The 24,811-nt window shown below is 37.2% G+C and overlaps 3 protein-coding genes across 3 annotated transcripts; 1 reads left to right on the top strand and 2 right to left on the bottom strand.

The window, feature by feature from the left end:
* Position 1: 1 nt before the first annotated feature.
* LOC114517216 (protein mono-ADP-ribosyltransferase PARP14-like) lies at positions 2–23,389 on the bottom strand. Its single transcript, XM_028536873.1, has 6 exons — positions 23,123–23,389; positions 14,717–14,871; positions 13,441–13,639; positions 12,618–12,860; positions 1,715–1,948; positions 2–1,317 (listed from the first exon to the last, which is right to left on the bottom strand). The coding sequence occupies exons 1-6, from the start codon at positions 23,280–23,282 to the stop codon at positions 2–4; spliced, it is 2,307 nt and encodes a 768-aa protein (XP_028392674.1). The 5' UTR covers positions 23,283–23,389.
* Positions 4,887–7,091, bottom strand: LOC114516961. Its single transcript, XM_028536588.1, has 5 exons — positions 6,723–7,091; positions 6,303–6,540; positions 5,873–6,037; positions 5,647–5,731; positions 4,887–5,377 (listed from the first exon to the last, which is right to left on the bottom strand). Exons 1-5 carry the CDS (start codon positions 6,814–6,816, stop codon positions 4,994–4,996), a joined length of 966 nt encoding a protein of 321 aa, XP_028392389.1. The 5' UTR covers positions 6,817–7,091; the 3' UTR covers positions 4,887–4,993.
* On the top strand, positions 7,362–11,053 carry LOC114516960. The gene is made up of 10 exons (XM_028536587.1): positions 7,362–7,972; positions 8,080–8,229; positions 8,341–8,521; positions 8,650–8,807; positions 8,963–9,136; positions 9,334–9,697; positions 9,853–10,114; positions 10,212–10,402; positions 10,527–10,620; positions 10,695–11,053. Exons 1-10 carry the CDS (start codon positions 7,379–7,381, stop codon positions 11,020–11,022), a joined length of 2,496 nt encoding a protein of 831 aa, XP_028392388.1. The 5' UTR covers positions 7,362–7,378; the 3' UTR covers positions 11,023–11,053.
* Positions 23,390–24,811: the final 1,422 nt, after the last annotated feature.

The following is a 24,811-nucleotide window of genomic DNA, read 5'->3' on the forward strand; positions in this document are numbered from 1 at the left end:
GTCAACAAGACTGTACCAGTGCTATCGTCGACACAACTTTATCCAACTGCCTAGTTGCGTTTTTGACGCCCTCTTTCGTACCACATACGATTAGTCTTTTATCTTCTTCTCCAAAGTATACTTTAACATAATGTTCTTCGAAATTATTTCCGATTGCTTCGAGTTCCTTTTTGCAGTAAAGCTGTAAATATTCTTTATAACCAACGCCCAAACCAATACTTTCCTTCACAATTGTATTGCGCTTCATAAATTCCTTCAAACTATCAAAAACTTGTTCCACCTCTAGTTTCTCACCAATTAACGAAATTTCTGGCGGACTTTTATCGGTGAATATCATAACTGAGGTACCAGTCATAACACTTTTATAAAATGCTTTCCATTTTTCACTGTTGAGTAGAGTGCGGCTGTCTTCGTCAAGCGAATATTGTCTTTCATACATGCATCTTCTTAAGTAGTCTTCAACATCTTCAGATTTTGCGCCGTCGAAAACATGTATTTTAACATTGTTATTCTTTTTCTGGCTGAGGGAAACCATTCCTCTCAAACGTATTGCCTTCATCCCCTTATTTACAATGTCAAGTCCCCCGTTCAGAAGAAAAAGTCTTTCATTCTTAGAAAGGTCAACATTGTCTTCTGTAATTTGTGAACATTTCTTCAGGAGCTCCTCCGTAGCCGTGGAAACATGTTTCCCTGTTCCTTTCAATGTGATAGTATCTCTACGTGGCCCGAAACCTACTTCCACATAAAAATTTTTTCCCAGCATTTCGATAGCACCATGAAGTGAGAGCAACTCAAATTTCGTTTTAGCAACATCAGGAATCATTTTGGTAACAATATTTAATTGCTTTTCCATTTCGGCCATTGCAAGTTGAAACTGATTTTGAACTTCAGTAACTTGACCTTTTTCCCCTGCAATTTCTATTTTTTGTTCGTTTTTATCTGTTTTTACAGTAATGTTGCCTTGGTTTGCCTTCCTTATCATATCTTCTAACTCATTCCGGAAACTTTCCAACAACCTCTTGCCAATTGGTATTTTCTCGACTGTAAATCCAGCCAAGTATGCTTCGATTTCATTTGCCGTGTCGCTCGGGAAAGTAAACTCTTCATTATTACTTTTCAAAATTTCGAGAGCTTTATCCCCAAACCGATCAAAAATTTCTTTTTCACAATTCTTTAAAACATGATCCAATACATGTGTGTCTATCTTTATCATCCTCGTGGTTGTTTCTGTTATTGTTTCCATGAATGGATAGTGTTGACGTAAGGTTAAAACGGATTGATTTAGTCTGTGCTCTTTTGCGTTTAAAGTCCTGACGACTGCCAAAAAATAAAGGATAGGAAAAATTTAATATCCCAAAGGTTTGCTAAGTTGACATTAATTACATAGCTAGCGTTCCAGTCGATGAAAAACTAATTGTATTTTCGGCAATTAATTTTAGCATTCACTGAATTCATTAGCAAAAATTGCATGAATGTCAGTGTTCCCAGTATTGAAGTTTTTGAGGTAATTCTATAGTAATTTTAGGCATTTTCATTTTTCAAGATAGTTTTTCCAAAATAAAACTTCAGTACCTTAATTAAGTATATTTTCCTCCAAAGATTTTACGGTATAACTAAACTGATTCTTATAATCTTCAAGACATGCGTTATATGCAAGCATTGATTATAGAATAGTGCATATACGTCTAAAATAAACACGATTTTCTCATTTTACCATTTATCGGGTCACAGTATGAAACGACTGCTCTTCCTTTATCTTTTTGATATATAATATCCCCATATATCTTTCCTCCACCATTTCGTTCTGTCTCAAAGTACATCTCAATCGCTTGTTTGGTTGTCTTCTTAGAGAGCCCAGTTACTAAAATGCTGTTACATACTGGAGGATTGGAAATTGTTAACTCTGCTCCTTCCAAAGGCTTTTTACTGTCCAACACTTTTTTCATATCTGAAAAACAGAAAAACATACAAAAATTAAAAATTAAAAATTTGGCAAGGGTGAATGACGTCCTACCAGCTGCTCTGAGATAGCGACGTCATGAGATCCACGATGGATTGCATGTGGAGAAGGGATTTGTCGGATTTCTTCCTCCCAGAAATGTGAAATTTAATTTAAAATCTAAATTCAGTGAAAAACGAGAAATTTATTTAAAGCGGTTTATAGTATAATATAGTTAATATATGAAAGTAGGAAATAACTAGTTGGCTAATTTTCTTTGTGAGATCAGCTGAATTAGTCATTTTTTTCAATCATAAACTTTGATTCTCAGCATGCTTTGATCAGGTATTAAAATAACGTATCCTTGTACACACTTTGTGTCCTTGTAAAATGCGAATGCGTGCGAACTTCCCAAAAGGTGAGTAATGTGAGTATGTGAGTATTAAACCAATCAATTTTGTACAAAAATGCTATGTGAATTTTATGCCACTCAATGTGAGTAAAATACCAATCAATTTTGGCACTCATTTCGGTCTATTATTTCTGGTTATGCGCTGTAAAAACAGGTTTCTAAATTTGTAATGGTTGTAGTTTAGATTTGTAACGACAAATTTACAGTAGTTGTAGATTAGATTCATATCTTTTTCATTAAATCTATTTGGTAAAACAACCAAAATTGGTTGTATAAAAACAACCAAAATCGGTTGTATTAACTAAGGTTTTAGTTGTTTTTAGTTATTGTAACCAATAAAAAATGTGTTCTATGTGTTTTTATGTGGTACTGCATGTTGTGTGGTGATTTCATCGATAATCATGCAAGTATAGTTTTCATGAATGTTTGTAATGGTCCTACTCTAAGTTACCAACCGGGCAAGCTGAAAAATTAGCTTCACCGCGTTTGGAATCTTATCTTTGGTTTGCCAGTTCAATATTGCTCTTCCGAATGAGCTGGTAGGTCAGTTCACAGCTGTTCAAATAACAATTTCAACTAACAGTTATTCCATGCAGGCCCGTAGCTAGCTAATGCCCGACAGACTTCTTATGTACGCTGTTGTTCCTACGATATGTGAACATGAATATATGAATAACACGCCCGCCCCGATTAAGCGGTCAAGTAAGGTGACGGGTTAAACTTCACGCATGATGATTTGTGTTTTTACGTTTTCTTACGTTCAAAGCATATACAGCGTAAGTATAAAAAAACTGACACCTTTGAAATTTAAATTAGCGACTGTAATGTGACAGAAGTTACCTAAAATATCTCGGTTATACACTGTAAATCTCGGAGTGTTGGCACAACACCGAAATCGGTGTAAAATCTTGCAGCAATATGAACACTAATATGGTGTTTATTTACGCTATATTTTGGGTTAATTTACACTATTCATGGGTAGAATTTATGCAGCTATGGGTACACTATGGCGATGTAAATATACACCATTAGCGTAAACTAACACCTCTATAGGTTTTCCTACACCTATTTCGCGTAAAAACGCTTGCAGCAATATGAACACCAACTTCGTGTATAAATACACCGCGAGAGTAAACTTACCCCTCCCAAGGTTTTTCTACGCCTATTTAGTGTAAACGTGCTTGCAGCAATATGGACACCGACCTAGTGTATAAATACACCGCGAGGGTAAACTTACCCCTCCAAAGGTTTTTCTACGCCCATTTAGTGTATACGTGCTTGCAGTAATATGGACACCGATCTGGTGTATAAATACACCGCGAGGGTAAACTTACCCTTCCAAAGGGTTTTCTACGCCTATTTAGTGTAAATATGCTTTCAGTAATATAGACACCGATCTGGTGTATAAGTACACCAAAAGAATAAAAATGCTCTTCTAAACAATGGCCCGGTGCCACGAAATGAATTAATTCTAGTGCAGTGGTAAGGTAAAAACATATTTATTTCTATATGACAGAATATATTACATTATATTATATTGTACATAACAAATTTACAAACCAGCTATATAACATGGACTTATGCCTAATACTTCATGTTCACTGTTCCAGTTCATTTAAGAATAATAAAACTTTGGTTGGCACTCTTACCCGGTCAAAAATATTTAGAACAGTACGTTGTAAAAAAAGGAACGTGTTAAAACACTGTTTCGGGTACTCTAAATTACAAACATAATACAAAAACAAAAGGGACGATACTGCTGAAAAAATGTTATCTGTTTCCAAACAAACTTGTTTTTCCCCTGCAACAAACATTTTGTTCATTATGTGACCATCACTGTCCTCCACGAAGATGATGAATGGGCTGATGGGGCTGGCAGCTTTCTTCAACAATACCTCTGGGTTTTCTGCTGTCTACATTTGAAATAAAATTTTTTTTAAAAAATCATAACAAAGTCTTCATATTAAAACTATTCATGATTGACCACTTAACAGACCACTAGCTTACACTTATCATGACAATACATTTTTCCAAAAGGTGGTGTAATAACATTGATAAGCATTGACAAGGTACTAAAGTATTTATACATACCTGATAAAGGAAATTTTCTGGATGTGGATTACTTTTTGTTTTCCTTTCCAAAAGGTGTGGCAAGGTACAAAGTGCCACAACAACTTTCTCATCTAGGAACAAAGAAAAAATTACATAATTAATCTTAATTATTGCTCTGACTGTGTTAATAAAGAAGGAGAATAATCACAATAGGGTGTATATATTGAAACCACACACAGCATAATAATTAACTTTTGATAGAGAAAATATATTCATTTAAATGAGTATCAATGGGATTACCATCTGTCAATCTGTTCTCCTCATCCAGTTCATCCTCATTTTGTACGCAAGCTTGAACCAGTTCTTCAAGTTGAGGGAGTTTCTTCTTGCTGGCAGCTTTCCAAAATCTAGGTGCAAAGCTCACGTAAGTTTGTAACAACCAAATCTTTAACACTACTGCCAGACACCAATCTTTCATACTCATCTTGTAACTATAAAAAATCAATATAAGTTATAAGAGTAATTTAAAAGTAACTTATCAATCATATTACCCAGTGCCGGATTATATGTTTATGCACAGATATTACTAACTATATAATACTAACCTGATCATGTTCAAATAAAAAAGGGTATTTCGCATCAATTTCATTAAGGGAACACTTCCCAGCATTTATGTACTTTCTTCTGAAGGAGAAAGTCAGTTGCATTTTCTGCTTAACGACTTCCATGTTTGGGTGCTTTTTTCGGTACTCCTTCTGCATCCATTGAACATGGGCTTTGTTAGAATGTAGGTCCTCACCATCAACAGCAGGAGGTTCCCAATTTATTATTCCCCTTCGGCTGCTTCCTGGCACCTTAGCTGTCAAATCCGAGCCTTCAATTGACTTTCTTTTTCTTGCTAGCACAACTGGATCACTCCTTTCATGCCTTAATTCATTTTTAACTTTATCGCCTAACTGACGATACCAGGTTTCCTAAGGAAAAATTATATGGTCTCAGTATTTTTCATTAATACATGGTTTCAGTATTAACATACAAAGCAACAGTGTTTTCCCCTTCACATGTAAATCATCTGGCATCAGATATCAGGCCATGATGGGATTTCAATAAGGCTTGTGAAATAATATTGGTACATGAACTTTTCACAATCATAGTCCAATACATAATAAGCCACAGGAAATGTTAAAAAAGAGCAAACAAATAATTGCAAAAAATAATGCTAAATCATTAAAATATTACTTACATAGCTGCCACCAACATCTGCCAAGGAAGGATATTTTGATATAATTGCCCTACATACATCACGGCGTTGGTCAGGTGTTGGTGAACTAAAATGTATTAAAATGAATAAAATTAAATAACAAAGAATTCAGTTTAATGTGTCCTACATAAGCAAACCTACATACTGTAGCCCCAGAAGTGCTGGTCACTTCACTTTCATGCAACACAGTAAAAATAAGTATACATACATTGTAAAAAGGCATATCTTGTCATAAATCGCCTGGATAAATTTCACACGAATCAACTTTGGTAAGGCTATATTCTTTGACAAGGCTTCTTGTACAGCTGGGGGAAATCGTTCAGGTAGGCAAAATGGTGTAACCCAGGTTTTTCTTACAGTGGAGCAATCATTCCTAAAAAGAATTAATTTTGTGGATAATTCGTTAAGTCTTAACCTATTAAGCATTAGGTGTGTTTACTGAAACATGGGGGGGGGGTTAGGGGGTATTTACACACTGCTAGAAGTCACAGATAAACAGATAATTTGCAACTGTGAATTATGCTTTCAAAATTAGGCTAAACTTGCTTTACATGTTTTGAAATTGTTACATCTTAGTGAAGTAACGATCAGTTACATAAATAAGGACACCTGAATGTATACTCGATTTATACACATACCTTGGTATTGGCGAAGAACAACGAGGCGAATCTTGATCTTTAGAGTTATTTGGGCATTCTAAATCCCAAGGCAAACGTGACAAGCTACCACTGTTGCCGCTTTCAACAGACTCAGAATCACTCCTAACCATCTTCTTAATAACGCCTAAAAGCTTCATTCTTGGCCCAACTTTGTCGACAAGAGACTCGAGTGCATTCTCAGATAAAAGAGCGAGCGCTTCACCGTCAACATCCTCTTCTAGTTTCACAAATACAAATACAAACAGGAATTTATATTGTGACGAGTGATATGAACGCTAATATAATCAATCGGAACAACAAATAAACTAAATTGAGAATCTAAATAAGTAAAAGTGAACTAGCTCTGTAGGCTATAAACAACGATTAGCTTGGAGTATTTATCTCTATAATAAAACTCACCGATAAATTTATCACTAAACGTTTCAAATCCATTGAGTTTAAGCCATTCCGATACTTCTTCGCACGAATAAGCGATGGATGGGACCTTATCCATTATCGGAATTTCAAAAATTTTGTGATGCCGATATAAATAACAATGTTTCAACTTTCAACTGTCAAGAGTCAACACGTGTTGTATATAATCACTTATCTGTGTATATAACCCCAGTGTTTGTAAATAGGTTTGCAGTAATCACTATTGGTTTGAATCGCTTATTGGTCGGATTGTCTGCATTGTCTGAAACGTGATTGGTTTAGAATAGTGCGTTACGATTGGTCAAAGAAAATATCAACTTATAATTATCCTCTATTCAGCTGAAGCTCTGGCTTACAATATTTTTTAATTAAAATACTTTATTATCGTAACAATTTGGAACAAAAATGCCCTCGAAAATCGCAAGGTATTTAGGATGCTTTGTGACGTCGAACATATTATATTATACGAACATTATTATATACACAGCATAATCTTGTATCCACCGGCCCACTAGTGCATCCTCAGTGAGGGTCATGTTTTCGAAAGTGGAAGCACTGTTATTGTGTTTTTCGAACTTTTGGCATAGATGCAAATATTATTTTAATTTTTTATATTATTTTTATACCAGCATGGTTGGATAATGGCGAGTAGTTTTCTTTGTCCAAAACCGGAGTGTTTTCATCTTTCCTTTACTACATTCAATCGTTTTTTAAACCACCTACGCGATAATCACATTCATGAGCCAGGGTTCAAAATAAAATGTCCAGTGCAGTCATGCTTTCGCTCATATTCTGTTCTCTCCTCTCTAACTTCGCATGTTTCCCGTAAACATGGAAAGGAAAAAGTAATAAATGATGACGTTGGTTCAAGAAATCCCGAAAACGATGCACTAAACCGATTGGATAATACAATCGAATGTATACCGAAGACACCCAAGACAGGAGAGGCTTTCTCAAAGAGACATTTAGCTTTATTTGCCCTAAAGACGCAAGAATTAAATCAACTAACTGACAGTACAACAAACAAGGTGATAGATAATACAACAGAATTACTCCAACAACACGAGGCCCATGTTAAAGAAAAGATTAGACTGTGTTTGGATAAAAGTGGGATTAAAATCAGTGATATTGATGGATTGGGAGTTGTCATGAACTTGGAACAAACACCCAACATGGAATTCCTGAAATCCACTAAGAATAGGAACAATTATATATCTCAAGAATTTAAGATAGTGGTATGTATATAGTAATGTATTTTTATGTATGGTTGTAAACAATGTCTAACAATGTCTGATTAGTTTATATTAAATGCTGAGTGCATCCTTATCTTACTTATATTTAGAATCCAATTGAGATAGTCCTTGGGGAGAAATATATGTATGATGAGAATACAACGAATGGTTCATCGAAAGTGAAAGTGCATTCATTCCAGTACATATCATTCATCCAGGTCCTTCAACAGCTGCTAAATCAAATTGATGTTTACTCACAGGTCATTATTCATATAACAACTATAAGTGTCCTGGAAATTTATAATATGACTACCATAATAATATGACTACCATATTATGATATAATATATTTTAATTGATATTTTTTTTAGATTGAAAATTCTCATAGAAGTGTTGATGGGAAAATGAGGGACCTTTGTGATGGTGCTGATTTTGGAGTGGGCAAACATCCACTTTTTTCCTTAAATTATAAGGCTATCCAATTAATTTTATATTATGATGACTTCGAAGTTTCCAATCCACTAGGATCAAAAGCTGTTGTACATAAAATTGGTAGGTTTTTTTATTGTCACAAGATCAACAACTTTGCAATATTGGACTTTGATAGTTCAATTGGATTACTTTTTAAAAAAACACTGATCTGTCAATAAACATTTTCATTTTTATTTGCATACTTGCAGGTGCCTTCTATTGGGTGTTAGGAAATTTCCATCCCAAGTATAGATCATGCCTAAAAAATTTGAATCTTTTGATTCTTTGTCCAGTCAAGTGGATTAAGATGTATGGTATGGATAAAGTCCTCAGGCCATTCATGAGTGACCTTGCTATGCTTGAATCAGTAAGTAATGAATTAATACAATACATTTTATTGTGAATATCACCAATTATCAATATATTCAAGATTCCCTATTAAAGAATTTGCCTCAAGCTTGCCAAGAAATATGAGTTATAAATCTAATGCATCTCAAAATGTAATTTTGCTACTTTTTTCAGGAACATGGCGTACAACTCAATATAGCAAATCAAATTATTCCAATTAAAGGAACATTAAGTGTAGTAATTGCAGATAACCTTGGTAGCAATTCAATTGGAGGTTTCATGGAGAGTTTCAGTGCAAATCGGCCGTGTAGGTTCTGTCTGGGCACATCGGTGGAATTTCAAGAAAGGGTAATTTATTAATCATATCACAAATTGCAATGCTACTAAAATATTGTGAATCATGGTATATTAGTACACAGTTTTTTGTAGGAAATGCTATTGATATCATGAGATTTTAATGGGTGTTAATCAATGTTTGTTAATGTATGTTGTTCAGATTTGATTATACCAACCCCAGTATAATATCCAACTATTTAAATTTCCAGTTTTCTGAAGAATTATTCACGATGAGATCCCGAGAAAATTATGCCAGGCAGGTGGATTTGGTTTCCACTGATCCAGAATCAGCTTCTGTATATGGTGTAAAAAAGAACTCAGCCCTAAATGCTTCTAAATATTTCCATGTTGTTGATGGACTTCCTTCTGATATCATGCATGATATCTTAGAAGGTGTACTTCCTTTCCAAATTAAAGCGATGTTGAGAAAATTCATCATGGTGGATAAATTTTTCACACTTGATCAGTTCAACAACGCGCTTTCAGCATTCCCATATGGTGTTTGTGACATCAAGAACAAACCAAGCTTGGTAAAGAATGTCAATCTTAGTGATTACCATTTACGCCAATCAGGTATTTAACTATTTATTTAAGAGTTGCCTTAAACCTGAGGATGACTACATCAATCACCGGTCCCAAGTTCCCATAGTTCTTTTAAAAGTTCTTATAGAATCAGTGTTTAGTCAGTGTTTTGACATAATGCTAGCACTAATTGAGTTATATTTCAGCATCACAAATGTGGTGTCTTTCTAGAATCCTGCCATTTTTGGTTCACAAATGGATACCAGAAGGAAATGATGACTGGGAATTGTTCACTGATTTAATGCATATTGTTGATATATTGTTTGCCCCAGTGATTGAGAAAGGTACTACACTCTATCTTCGGCTCATAATCAGCGAGTATCTGGAACAGTTTAAAAGGCTCTATCCTGAAAGAAAACTTATTCCAAAACAGCATTTCATGGTTCATTACCCAAACCAAATTCTAAGGTATGTCTATATTGATCTGGTTCTCACAGGTGGTGGCTTCAATGCTGAACACCCCAGTACATTTGATAATTTTAATTATTTATTTTATATATTTTAGATATGGACCCCTTGTGCGCAACTGGTGCATGCGCTTTGAGGCTAAGCATCATTATTTTAAGCTTTTGGCGCAGACTGTAGGTTGCTTCAAGAATATAGCAAAGACATTAGCTACCAGGCACCAACGGCTTCAGTGTTACTGGCTTAGTGACAGTGATGGCTATTTAAGGAGTGATACTGAGGTTGGACCAGGTTAGTGAACAACAAAAGTGCATACTGGATATTAGCTGGAATTTTGTAATGGTTTTTAGGATGTTAAATGTTGTTATAAGTATCCTTTATTTCTACTTCATGTATTTATTAATATTCTGCTTAGGTAAAGTTTTTTATGTGAAGGATCTGGAAGAGAAAGAATGCACCTCACTGTGCCAGTTGGGCAACAATTTGGATCAGAATTCAACTGTGACACTGTAAGTTTGTTCTTATATATGGTAAAAATTATTTAAAACTGGACTGAAAAGTGAAAACTATATTCTTATTCTAGGTTGAATTGGGTGAAAGTCAATGGTTACAAGTACAAAAAGAATATGATCATAGTCTATCAGCAATTAATTTTTCCTGTGTTTCTTTTTATACATAATGTTTTTTTTATGCCAAACATGGATGTTATGTTTTCTTGCAAGAAAGTAAATACAGTTGCTTTTAGCAGGCACATTCATTGCTATGAGGTTGAAGTTTTGGACGAATTTGTGCCCTTATTATTTTCTGGGATGCTAGATCATCATCCTCTAGATCTTTATACCATTATTGTAAATAGAGAATCAAAACACTTTGTAAGAATGAAGTACGACCTATCTGATGCTGAACAATAGTATACATATGTTAAAGAAATTATTAAACATATTAAAGAAATTCAGTAAATAAATGAATTGTCTGACCCATAATACTGTGCCTGCCTGGAAACATTTAACGAAAAAACTGCATGTGCATGCCTGCTTAGGAACATTTGACGAAAACACGTTTTCGTACCTGGTATACAAATTGTTGTGACCCAGGGTCTATTGGTCTCTTAGTATGTAGTCAATTCCCATTCGTTTGTATCTATACAACCATATATACTCTTTTATTTTGCAACAAATCAAGCATTTTCCGTCGCGGTCTTAATTTATAAGGCATTGAATTTTGTACACAATTTAGATGTAAGTTTACGCTCTTCAAGTGCAATTTTGAAAACTCATATCGGGTAAATATACACCGTAGACGGTAAATTTACAACGCTCTCGATGTTTAATAACCTTGCTTTTACTTACACCAGATCACGGTACATTCACGTTTTTTTGGTGTATTAATACAAAAACCAAAGTGTAGATATACACTTATCGAGTGTAAGCATATCTTACACTAAATAGGTGTATACTAACGCAACCGTTCAGTGTAATATAACCTGAGCAGTAGGTAAATGTATGCCATTTTTAGGTAAAAAAACACCAAATTTGGTGTAACCTAGGTTTGTTTGTTTTTACACCGAGAAAGTGTTACAGAAACGCTAGCATAGTGTAGAGTTACGCTTTTTAAGTGTATTGCTACACTCCAATGGTGTTTGACTTGGCAAAACACCTAATCGGTGTTATCCTACACCAGTTTCGTGTTGGCGTAACACTGCGAAATTTACAGTGTACGAAGCATATCAAATAAGTGAATCGTTAATTAACCTTAAACATAAAGTTTGTTCCCTTTGGGAGTCAAAATGCATTCTAAGCTCTGTAAACAAAAAAGAACAGTTTTATCAAATTGCTTTTCTAGCACACGTACGCGTCACGTTGAATTAATTCAATTGGTTTAAACACTTTCGCATAATTAACCACGTCCTGTTGATCGTACACATGGGTCTGTCATAGGAATTGTTAAATTCTAGCCATAAGTTTGCGGCTAATTTGACATTAAAATGTGTCAGTTTTTTTACTCACCCAGTACAGGGTGTATAAAAAAATGTACCCTCTATTGAAATTAAGCTTCTGTTGGAATTTGAATGCATGATTATATATTGCACTGATAAATAGCATAGTAAGGGGCTGTTTACATGAGCCCAGTTACCCGAGATTCAACGAAGCGTGAGGGGACTTTGAGGTATTGAAATAAGTCTTAATGACACCAAACAATCGCATGAGTATTGTTGTGGAGATTATTCGACTGCCAGGTTGATGTTATCTGCTCATTTCAATACCTCAAAATCATCTCACGCTTCGTTGAATCTCGGGTAACCGGGCTCATGTAAACAGCCCCTAATTTGGTTAAGGTAATTCAAATTGAACGTCTGGTTTTACATTTCAAGCACCCATACGTTTGGCGTAATAATAAGACATTCCAATTCGAACAAAAGCTTGATTTTAAAAGAGCGGACTTTTTTCTACACCCTGTATACTCTATATCAAATGTCGTTATATCAATTTATTATTCACGATATTACCTGGTTCTTCGTTGAATGTTATAAAAGCATTTCCATTATCACCACGCTGTATACCAGTCACATCCAGTTTCGTTCTTACTACCATATAATTCCACAAGCTGTCTTCGCTTGTATTCGGGTTTATATTTTCAACATACAACTTTTTCCTATCCAGAGGAAGAAATAATTCCGGTTGCTTTTCTCTTAGTTGCAAAAGATACCCATCCAGTTCCAGTTTATCCTGCTCTAATACTTGTGCCGCAACTGAAAAAATACATGTACATGAGATGTAATTTTTGAAGTAGTTTACTTTTAATATAAATACGTTTGTTAGTATAAAATTTACAATGCAATACATCGATCATGCAATACATAAGAATACTTGAGGTTTTGTGTTGTGTATGCAACAAAAGTCGTACGTTCAAGCTTTGCTGCTCAGAGAAATATCGCACATTTTGGAACTCTTTTTGTGTAGTGCATTGAACATTAAAGACGACGAGAATCAAGCCCCATTATTCCCACAACAAATTTACACCATGAATTTAGGTTTCATATTCATGAAATTGGTACGGATGACATTTGAACCATCTATTTAGGTAACGTTTCTAAAAGGCTTAAGGTTCTAAAATCATACAAATCTTAAGTTCAAGCCAGGAACAGCTAGTTGAAGAAGCTGCACTATTGCACTTAGCTATACAAGCGTTTTCGTCCGTATGTCAATTACGAGAAAGTTGTTTTTTTAAGCTTGTATTAATGTATATTTTGTTTCTGAACATCGATATCGGACCGTGAACACACATTACTGCATAACGATTTAATACAATTAAGTAAAATTTGTTAACACCTTCAGCACTGGCAAAAGTAATATGAGCAACGCCTGGTTCCAGTCTCTCCAGGTTCTCTATTTCCCCTCCACAAGACCTTCTGCTACTTTCAAACAACATTTTTACAGTTTCGTTTGTTGAATCTGGGCAAAGGCCACTTACGATAACAGTTCGAACTTCGCCAAGACGGGCTTTCTCGACGTCTGGTTGATTCGGTAACTAAAGAGTTATGTTTCACATACTGAAATAATACGATGTATAGTCACACAAAAACACTGATACGTCAAGCAATCGACCAATGAAAATATGCCCATACAATAATTGCGTAGGGGGAAAAATTATTTCATACCATGAATCTTTGATAAAATATTTGTAATCGCGTGGATCTCAAAGCAAGAACCACAGTGACCGCGGAGCAGGGTGGCTCGCTGGGCTTTAGCCCCACCAATAATTTTTCCGTAATTAGTCTTTAATTTCGAATATTTTTTAGTTCGCTCAAATTTACAAGCAATACTTTTAGCAATTTGTATTTTTTGCTTACAAGTATATGCAGTGTATCTTATCTTGAGCATGCACTATCGTAACCTTTACTTCTTCAACGTATATTTTAATAACCAATTCAAAGAAATGAGTATTTCAATTTCCAACGATATCTATCGTAATAAATCCGCCTTGTTTACAGATGGATTGAAATTAGTTCTGTAAAGTACACATGTTTGGCCAAAACAGAGACTAAAAGGCCAAGCATTTAACCATTATAACAGCGTGGTTATCCATGTCAAAATATTTCACATCATAACCAAAGCATGGTTATATTTTCTGGTACATTCGGCCATTGGTCGAATATACCATTCATACCATTTTCCGGTAAATTCGTAGTCGAATGTACTGTTTTTCCGTATATTCGACCATGGTCGAGTATACCGTGCCAAACATGCAGGAAACTAAAAACTTTACATATAGGACAAGCATTTGACCATTAAAACAGCGTGGTTTCCCTCACAATTTAATCCTTCCGCTTAAGACATGCGCGAACCCAACAACTACAGCGCAATGTTTGTATATGAGCGCCAAACATGCTGGACACTTTGGAAAGTATCTATTATTTTTCAATAATCCTTAAATTGAGAGGCATTTGCCGACATTTCAGAGGCCTATGTATATTTCAAAATTTTCCCGGACTCTCCGGCTAGCAAGCGCGCGGTTCGGAGCCCCAGCAATACGAAAAACGCTCTGCGGTCCCTGTACACCATATATATAAGGCAAAGACTAAATTTAGGAATGTAAGTAACGCACGTATTTTCTTTTCTGAAACTCCTCGTAGTCAGTAGGCTTCGATTCTGTCTTTTTAGTTCGTGGTTTTGGAGTTGGCTTCTTTGGTTTATCTTCGGCGGATATCTCCAGCTTGTAGCCATCAATTTCATGAATCTTTTTTAAAACATTATCTAAATCTTCAAAAAGGAAGAGATTCGAGGTTTGCGTGGTTATGCAATGTCTCATTTTTAATATAGACTAATTTTTAATCTAGGCAAAAACCGGGTGCCAATAAATACGAAGTTGGTTGCTAGATGTTGCGAATGTATACACCATTCATAGCTTCTAGAATGATGCTGTACGCATTTATGCATGCATGCCGCTGGCTCGCAGAGAATCGGATTATTCACACTCAGAGAATGGCGGAATTTTTCGACTAAACAAAATTTTTCATTATGAGAATTCGACCGTAGCGACTAGCCATAGTTACTATGGACTAGTGGATAGATCTGAGTCATCGGACAGGATCCATCAGTGTTCAATCTTGCCGATAACAGCTCAATTTGGCCAACGTTCACTGTTTCGATTTTGAAAAAAAAAGTGGAAGCACGGGGACGTGCAAGAAACATTCGAAAGAACACGGGACATTTTGAAAAGGGTCTTCAAACATTATACTATAAATATGTGAAACTAATCCATTTTTTCTGCTCAACGGAACTACAGCTAGGAAAGGCTCACGAAAATTGTGAGTAACTGATTTAATCATTCAAAGCTTACATATATCATGTATTTATCAAGTAATTGGGGATGTATTTTTGTTGTAGTTGACTTCATTATTTATTCATCTGTGTAATGTCTTCATGATGGCACAAGAATAAAAATAAGTACAAAAAAATAAGTGGCCTAAATCCTCTGGGAAGTCCAATAAAGTAGTGCTTCGAATCGAAAGTGCGAAACAGTCAAAATTTTCGTAAACAAGTGGACTTGCCAGCTTGCAACAATCGGGGCGTAAACTTTGGTGACAAACTAAAGCTTTCAAGGATAACCGACAGGAAATATACAGCGACTGACCGTCCTTTGAAAAATCCTGAAGAGCAAGAGTTGTTAGAAGTCTTAGAAAGGTCAGAAATCTTTACTTTGTGTACTTTGCCTACGAAAAAACCTACGAAATATAACTAAAATATAGCCCCGTGGCTTGGACAGCGTGCGAACACAAGAACGAGGCTCATTAATTATACAAGACTGAATATTAAATCACATCGCCCAAAATGCCACCGAAAACTGTGGATTTGAAGACTCTTCTGGGAAAAAGGGACAATGCCATCCAAATTATCAAGGAATTATTTGAGGAATTTGATGAAATCTTTAGTATAGAACCTAAAGTAGAAAGATTGGAAAGTACATTTAAAATCATTGAAGCAAAATATAGACATATTAAGAAGCAGCAAGAATTAATAGCTGACAAAATTGTAGAAGATAGTGGAGGTGAACAAGCTCAATTGTTATTAGATAATCAAAAGGTTGGTGAAAGCTTGAAAGATAACTATCTAAAAGTTGCAAAAGCATACGCCGCTTATCAAAAGAAGCTAAACCAACCTTCACCTCCTACCGCTAATCCTGATTCATTGGAGATGATGACATCTGCTGTAACAAGAATGGCTGAAGCTATGCAATCTTCGAAACCGAAGACTAGTGCTCTTGAGAAGTTACCAGTACCAACCTGGGATGGTAGTCGTAGATCGTATTCAACATGGAAGAAAGAATTTAATCATTGGATGGATAAATGCTCTCAAGATAAGGACGAGCAACTTCAACGCTTCAGAAAAGCAATGCCAAGAGGTTTTTGGTGGACAGACCAAGTTAAGACGTGCAAATCAATAGATCGTGCATGGGAGATCCTTGACATTGAGTTCGCTGATAAACGAAAGATGATGGACGAGCTATTGGGACGAATCAACAACCAGAAATCCGTGAAAGGAGATTCTAAATCACTTACACGATATGCAACGCAAATAGCAGGCTACGTCAACGACATGGAAGATAATGATTGCTCAGTGGCGACATCTTCTGAAGCCCCGTTCTTTATGTCTCAACTCTTATCAAAACTTGATCCAAGAGATAATGCAAACTTTGGTAGAGAGATGAAAAGAAATAAAAGGGAAGAAAACGTTTCAAATCTTATTCAGTGGCTACACGATGAAGCAAGTCTTAGATCAAGAGGAAAGTTTGATACAGAAACCAGCAGTGAGGAACGAAGCCACCAGCGAGGGATTTACAATCGAAGAACTGACAACCATTCGGGGGATTTCGATGTTTCTAAGGATGGTCCATGTCCATTTGGTTGCGAAGCAAAACACGGGCTAGCTGCGTGTCCTTACTATCAGTCATCAACCGTAGACAAAAGATGGGAGATTGTCAAACAAAATCAAAGATGCAGAAAGTGCCTACGACTTCATCATACCAGAGATTGCAAGAAACTCGACGGTGTCACCTGTGATAAATGCAAGAAGAATCATCATCGATCCCTCCACAATGACGTGAGAATTCCAGAGAATTCAGGCCTAGATCCCAATGTGCCTCCATTCCAAGATCCAAACCATAATGCTATCAATAACAACGCTGACACAAATACCGTTAGACAGGGGCATGAAATCAAAACAGTAGCAGGACTGCTTCCAATTCAAAAGGTCAAAGTCGAGAATTCAGAGGGTGAGTTCATCGAAATGCTTGCCATGTTAGACTCTGGTTCGAATACTAGCCTCCTCTCCAAAACAGCAGCAAAGAAGTTAGGATTGAGTGGCCCCCAAACACACCTAACCATGAATCTTGCTGGAGGTAGTAAAAGATCTGAAACGTCAGAGATTATCGGCATAACCCTGATGTCCCCTGTTGAGGAACATGTCAAGAAACCTCTTCTGGTACACACTGTCAGCAGACCATGTAGCAGTGCAAAAAACGAAACATATCGAGAGTTCCTTACAGAAATACAAACATCTCGAGCCAATCATAGGAAAACTTCATTTATCAGGCGGGAGTGTTGATTTACTACTAGGAACTGATTTTATAGATGGATTTGTTGATGTTCATGTTATATCAGGTGAAACAAGTGAACCTATAGCGAAGATGAACTGTTTTGGGTGGTATGTTCTGGGTCAGCTTGCTCCCAACGATCAGAGTATCCAGTCTATTGACGTTGGAACAATGAGTGTGAAGGAGAACATTGACATTCTTCTGCAGCAAGACCAACTAGGTGTCAAGCCAACAAAGTTTTGTACATGCACAGACAACGAATTACGGGAAAACAAGTTTGTACGATCGTTAACTGAATCAACAACCCTAGTGGACGGTCGCATACAAGTGAGGATGCCGTGGAAGGAGATCGGTCCACCTAAGAAAAGCAACTACGACATTGCCCTCAAGAGAATGTATTCCACTGAGAAGTCTTTTAAAGGAAAGGAATGTACCGATGTTGTTGCTGAAGAAGTCCGGAAGCTGGTTGGTCAAGGTTTTGTAATCAAGATCCCACCAGAAGAAGTCGATCACACAAAGCCCGAATGGTATCTGCCACTACAAGCAGTCTTCACCCCTGAGAAAACAACAAAACTGCGACTCGTCTTCGACTCCTCATGCGAGGGACGTGATGGTCTTTCATTGAATGATCACCTCGAGAAGGGACCCAACTACATTAACAAGATCCCGGAAGTCCTCGCAGCATGGCGTTGGGACAATATTGCATACGCAGGAGATGTGAGGAAGATGTTCAACCAAATCCTCGTGCACCCAGATGACCAAGTCTTCCACAGGTTCCTTTGGAGAGAAAAACCCATCGACGAACCCACAGTGTATCAATGGCTCCGTCTGAGCTTTGGTGACAAGCCAGCACCTGACATCGCCACTAAGTCGATTAGAGTCTTAGCTGAAGCAGCACAACAGCAAGAACCTGAAGCAGCAGCAGAATTGCTTCAACACGTGTACGTGGATGATGTTGCGGGATCCAAATCAACAGTCGAAGAAGTCAAGCAAGTAACCACAGGCATTGATTCAATTCTCAAAAATGGCAAGTTTGAAATCAAAAGCTGGCATTCAAACAGTAAAGAAATTGACCAATCTGAAGAGGAAAGGGTCACGGATCTACTTGGCCATAAGTGGGATAAAGAGACGGACAGGTTCACTTTCAAAAGAGAGGAAATTTCCGAACTGTGTGAAACGCTAACTAAAAGAAATTGTCTTGCACTCCTGGCTAAACTGTGGGATCCTATTGGTATGATCGCACCCGTTACGATAAAATTCCGGATCGATTTGCAAGAACTGTGGTGCGCAGGTTATGGGTGGGATGATCTCATGTCGGAGGAAGTTCAAAGAAACTGGAAGGAGAATCTAAAAACAATGAACTATCTTCTATCGTTAGAGTTTGATCGCAAGCTAAAGCCTACGAATGCGAATGCTCCACCAGAAATTCATGGATTTTCCGACGCGGGGAATCAAGCATACGGAGCGGTATTATTTCTCCGCTGGGAATTAATAGACGGTAGCTTTGTTTGTGTACCAGTCATTGTCAAGGCTTTCGTGGCTCCAACCAAGAAGAAGAGCATCCCAAGGCTGGAACTGTTAGGCAGTTTAACTCTTGCAAGAATTTACGACACCTGTACGAAGATGTTAAAGTTTGCCGATATAGAACAAGCCAAGAAATTCTTATGGGTTGATTCGACAACAGTTTTATCCTGGATTAAAACCCCACCCAAAGAGTTCCGACCCTTTGTATCTGCGCGAGTTGCCGAAATTCAGGAAACTGTCGGTTCAGAGGACTTCCATTACGTTCCATCAAGTGACAATCCGGCTGATGCTCTTACTCGTGGACTTGATCCGAAACGTCTCAAAGATTGGTTAACTGGCCCATCATTTCTCAAGTTGCCAGAAGCAGAATGGTCGCATTCGCAAAACAAGTCCAGACCAGAGATCGATACTGCAGAAACCAAAAAAGAACTAAAGCCTGAAAAGAAGCAATTGAAGGACAAGAAAGTTCGTACCGTAGATGTCAACGCAACCGCAAAAACGGACAATCCCGAGAACCATGGTAAAGAGAGAACCACTGAAACGAAAGCGGAAGAAAATCCTATTCTGACACATCTGCTAACGCGATGTTCCTCGTTCTTAAAAGCGCGACGGATTCTAGCCTATGTCAATCGGTTCGTTCAGAACGCAAGGCGACGTAGAGAAACAGGAGCAATAACAGTCAGAGAATTGGAAAAAGCTGAAAAACAGCTATTTCGATGGAGTCAGTTTCAACTCGATGTCAACACCCTCAACAAGCAAATTAATGCAAAGCAGGATGACGACGGACTATTTCGTGCACATGGGCGGCTTGAAGACATCAGGTCTCTACCAAGTGACATGCGAAACCCTGTTATCTTACCACGAAATCACCCCCTGGCATATTTGCTCCTTCGACATATGCATGAGACCAGACGACATTGTGGATACAAACGACTCATGCATGAAGCAAGAAAGAAATTCTGGATGATTGGACTACGCGGAATGGCAAAGTACCTCACCAAGAAATGCATAATCTGCCAGAAACTACGAACCAAACCTCTCGAACAAATTATGGGACAATTACCAAGTCTCAGAGTAGCATCGGGGCTACCACCATTCTGTAACACGGCAATGGACATGTTTGGTCCGTTTCATATTAAGTTGAATCGAAAAACGCTGAAAGAGGCACAAGTTATCATATTTACATGTATGACGACCAGATCAGTGCATCTAGAATTAGTAACCGACAAGAGCACGGATACGTTTCTACTGGCATTCCGACGTTTTGCTTGTTTACGCGGACATCCCAACACGTGTTGGTCCGATTGTGGTACAAACTTTGTTGGTGCACAAAGTTACCTTGACGAAATCATGCAAGATTGGGATATTCCGAGAATCCAGAGTGTCCTCTCAGAAGAGTTCATGTGTGACTTCAAGTGGAAATGGAACACTCCACATGCCAGCCATCAGAATGGAGTAGTCGAATCCCTTATAAAATCTGTGAGACAGGCTATGAATTTTACGTGCAAAGAACCAGCTTTCACCGAAGAGCAGTGGAGGACATTTCTAGCTGAGATTACCTACCAGATTAACAGTCGACCCCTGTACCCCAGTTCTGATTGTATTTGGGAGACTCCACCGATCACCCCAAACGACATCCTTTTGGGTCAGCACAACACACCACCACAACCGGAATGGGAAGAAAAGGTAAACCCAAGAGATATGACCAGAAGTACAGAGAAACGAGTAAGCGATTTTTGGTGCTGTTGGATGAAGTATTTTGCACCAAACCTTCTACCAAGAAACAAGTGGTTCAGGACAAGAGAAAACGCAAAGGAAGGCGACCTTGTCTTAGAGTTGGATTCAAAGCACAAAAGATGTCAATGGAAGATGGCAATCATTATTAGAACATATCCCGGAAACGATGGATGTGTGAGAAAGGTCCGAATTAAGAATGCCGATGGAGAATATGACCGGCCAATACACAAACTTTGTCTCATCGCGACGAAGGAGGAACTAAACGACAATGAGAACAAAAACTGAATAGTTGTCTATGTATTAAAGTAAATGTTACATTAGCATGTTGATATTTGTCGTTGCTCAATCAGTTCAAGGAACATTATTTCCGCACTGGGGCGGAGTGTTTCGATTTTGAAAAAAAAAGTGGAAGCACGGGGACGTGCAAGAAACATTCGAAAGAACACGGGACATTTTGAAAAGGGTCTTCAAACATTATACTATAAATATGTGAAACTAATCCATTTTTTCTGCTCAACGGAACTACAGCTAGGAAAGGCTCACGAAAATTGTGAGTAACTGATTTAATCATTCAAAGCTTACATATATCATGTATTTATCAAGTAATTGGGGATGTATTTTTGTTGTAGTTGACTTCATTATTTATTCATCTGTGTAATGTCTTCATGATGGCACAAGAATAAAAATAAGTACAAAAAATAAGTGGCCTAAATCCTCTGGGAAGTCCAATAAAGTAGTGCTTCGAATCGAAAGTGCGAAACATTCACACATAGGACTGTCGCTAGAAGCTTAATTCGTGCTGCCTCGTACCCAGGCGCTTATTTAAAATTAGGCTTTTTAATATATTAAGCTTAAATGAAGTAGACCAGTTCACAAAGCTTTTCTAAACAAAAAGTTGCCATCATACCATACATTCATTTATTCATTATTACTTAAAAACATAGGAACATAGGTAAACATAAACAAAAAGTTGTATCATACCATACATTCATTTATTCATTATTACTTAAAAACATAGGAACATAGGTGAACGAATACATACTTGAAACGTGAGTACGTTTACTTTTTGGCAGGCCCGCACTTTTCGACTTTGGCGTCAAGTCGTGTTTTAAGCTTTGACCTTGTGAAGCATCCGGCGATGAGGGTCGTTGAAAATTGCATGCAATACGTCGTGCTGATCGACGAGCAGCTCTTGGTTCGTCTGTGGATCATTAAAAATAATCAGAGAGGTGAAAATGTAGACATAGAAGGTTAATAAAAGGTGCTGTATATCACAACAATCCAGCAGCTTGTCGAATTTTTCATACCTTGAAGATTTAATCTATCCAAAACATTGTCGACCTCTTCAAATGATGACATATTGCTGCTTCAGGGCATCAGATAAAAATATATACCACTTCTCACATGGCGAATGAATGTTTATTGTAATGAAGGAGATATTATTTTGTGAATAAAAGCGAATAAAAGCGGAAAAAGTTGCGAAACGACGTGAATTTAGATGATTTGCAAGAAATCGACTTTTATTGCAAGAAATCGAACAAGATCTGCCAGACGCTCCCCAGGGCGCAATCTTCCCATGAACACCTTCGCGCTTTACGCTTTGCTAAGTACTTCATTTAAGCTTAATATATTAAAAAGCCTAATTTTAAATAAGCGCCTGGGTACGAGGCAGTAATTCGTGTATGTGTAAAGCCTACCGGTGGTATAGCGGTCAAAACAATCCATATCAAAAGAGATACAGTCCCGAATTAAGCTTCTAGCGACGGCGATGTTAACACCACAACAATAGTCTTAGTATCCAAACACATTATCCAAAGCAATCTAATTTCCTTCCCTAGCTCAAAACAAGCATGACTCATGAGAGCAACAATTTCGGTATTTTTTTATGAATGTTAATATATTTCACACCACATATATATATTTATTTAAATATAAATAGAACATATATTTAAGCATATAAAATTTATATATTTATATAGTTTCTTTCGATTTCGCTAATAATAATCTCGATAATAATGAAAATTCAAAACGCTCCTCTAGGCTCTACTGCCGGTGTCTTTGACAAAAACCGTTTCTCCCGAGAGTGCCCGCTATATTAATATCGAGTTATAAACTGTAGTCTCCACGGTTTTAATATTATATTACTACACTACTTACATTCCTTCTTCTCAAACACTATGACTGCTTTGTCGCCATCCAATTTGCAAGCGTCATAGTCAACATCACCGCCGCCTGATTTTACCGTCGATTGAAAATATATAATCAAGTCGTCAAGTGTAATTTCACCCGGTAAACCTCTCACATACAATGGGAACATCTTATATCACCATTTCAGATAATTATGCTACTGAACTTCACAGTCTAAATCATTATAACTCTTTTACTTTAGATCAACATGGCAAATACAAATTCATTTGCGGTGGACCGCACTACCTCGTTCCCAGCGTTTTTCATTTATTTTCCAAGAAGACGGGGAGAATTCCAAGTATTGATATAACGATGACATCATTCCACAGCATACCCAAGTTATAAGTTCACTTTGCTAAGATGATTTCATGCTGTGGTTATATGAGAATTTTCTGGCCGCTTGGAAGTCGGAAAATCTGATTATTATTTTCAACACTTCGCGTGAATACTGAGTTTGACGTTAAACAGAATGAGAGTATTTAGTTTTATCGAACGAAATATGTCAACTGGTAGCGTAGTCTGAATGTAATGAGGTGAAGTTATTTGCATTCAATTCGGTAAATGAAGATTTCGACGTGACGGGCCTGCGCGTCAAATAGTTACGTAAGTTACCGATGTGTTAAACGTATTATCATAAATGATAAATTTTAAAGTTTTAGAGCCCATATTGTTCAATTTTCTAAGTTATCCGTTATTGAAATAGCTCTGTATACACTGACAACTGAATTAATTTACCCCAAGGACACCTGAAGCGTGACCCCAATAATAAAGACATTTTATTTTATACCTTTTTGCGTTAAAGTGTCCCTGACACAAAATGCAATTTTTACACCATTGAAAGTGCGTATGTGTCCGAGTATTGCGATGTTTTCTTACCGTTTGCTAACTTCTATCGAGTCAGCGAACTGCTCAGTGCTCACGCAGTTTCTCCTTAAACTCTACACGCTCACTCTGTTTAGTTGGAAGTCGATTCTTCGTCAGCCAGCGGCTCTTCGGAATATGCTAAAGCGGCCACATTTTCCGCGTCGTCATCTTCGCGTGTGCTGGATACCAGTAGTGACCTATTTCTAGTTGTGACCCCACAAAAATCACTAGTTTTAGTTTCCGGTTACGACGGACATAGGTTCAAAAATATTTGGATATAAACGACTCTATTTTTTTTCCTTTTTATGAGTCGAAAAATTATTTCACCATAATACTTGGACACATACCTACTTTCAACAGTGTAAAAATCGCATTTTGTGTCAGGGGCACTTTAGGCCCCGGTTATACAGAGGAGCAAGTTTTCTATGTTTATGAGCAAACTATATCAACCGATTCCTAAACAATACCCCGTATTTTCATCAAAAAAATTTTGAATAGAATTTGATAAATGAAGTTTAAGATATACAATGAGTAATAGAATAACGTACGGATTGTAAGGATTCCACCATGACTTGTAGATTTTTACTTTTCCAACTTTCCAAGATTTTTGCTTTTGTTGTTTCACAGAAAAGTATGTTTTCCTTCCTTGCACGTGGTTTCCAAGACGGGAATGCTGAAAACAGCCGGACTGATGCAGCGACTCCATAAGCCACTTTTAAAATTAACTCTGTGAGAAAAGTCTTTTGAGCGCAACTCTCGCAAAGCGACTAGTAGTCTGGCCGTCAGAGTCAATAA

Source organism: Dendronephthya gigantea, unplaced genomic scaffold (assembly GCF_004324835.1).
Source record: "Dendronephthya gigantea isolate DGI-Jeju-01 unplaced genomic scaffold, DenGig_1.0 000007F, whole genome shotgun sequence".
NCBI lineage: Eukaryota > Metazoa > Cnidaria > Anthozoa > Malacalcyonacea > Nephtheidae > Dendronephthya > Dendronephthya gigantea.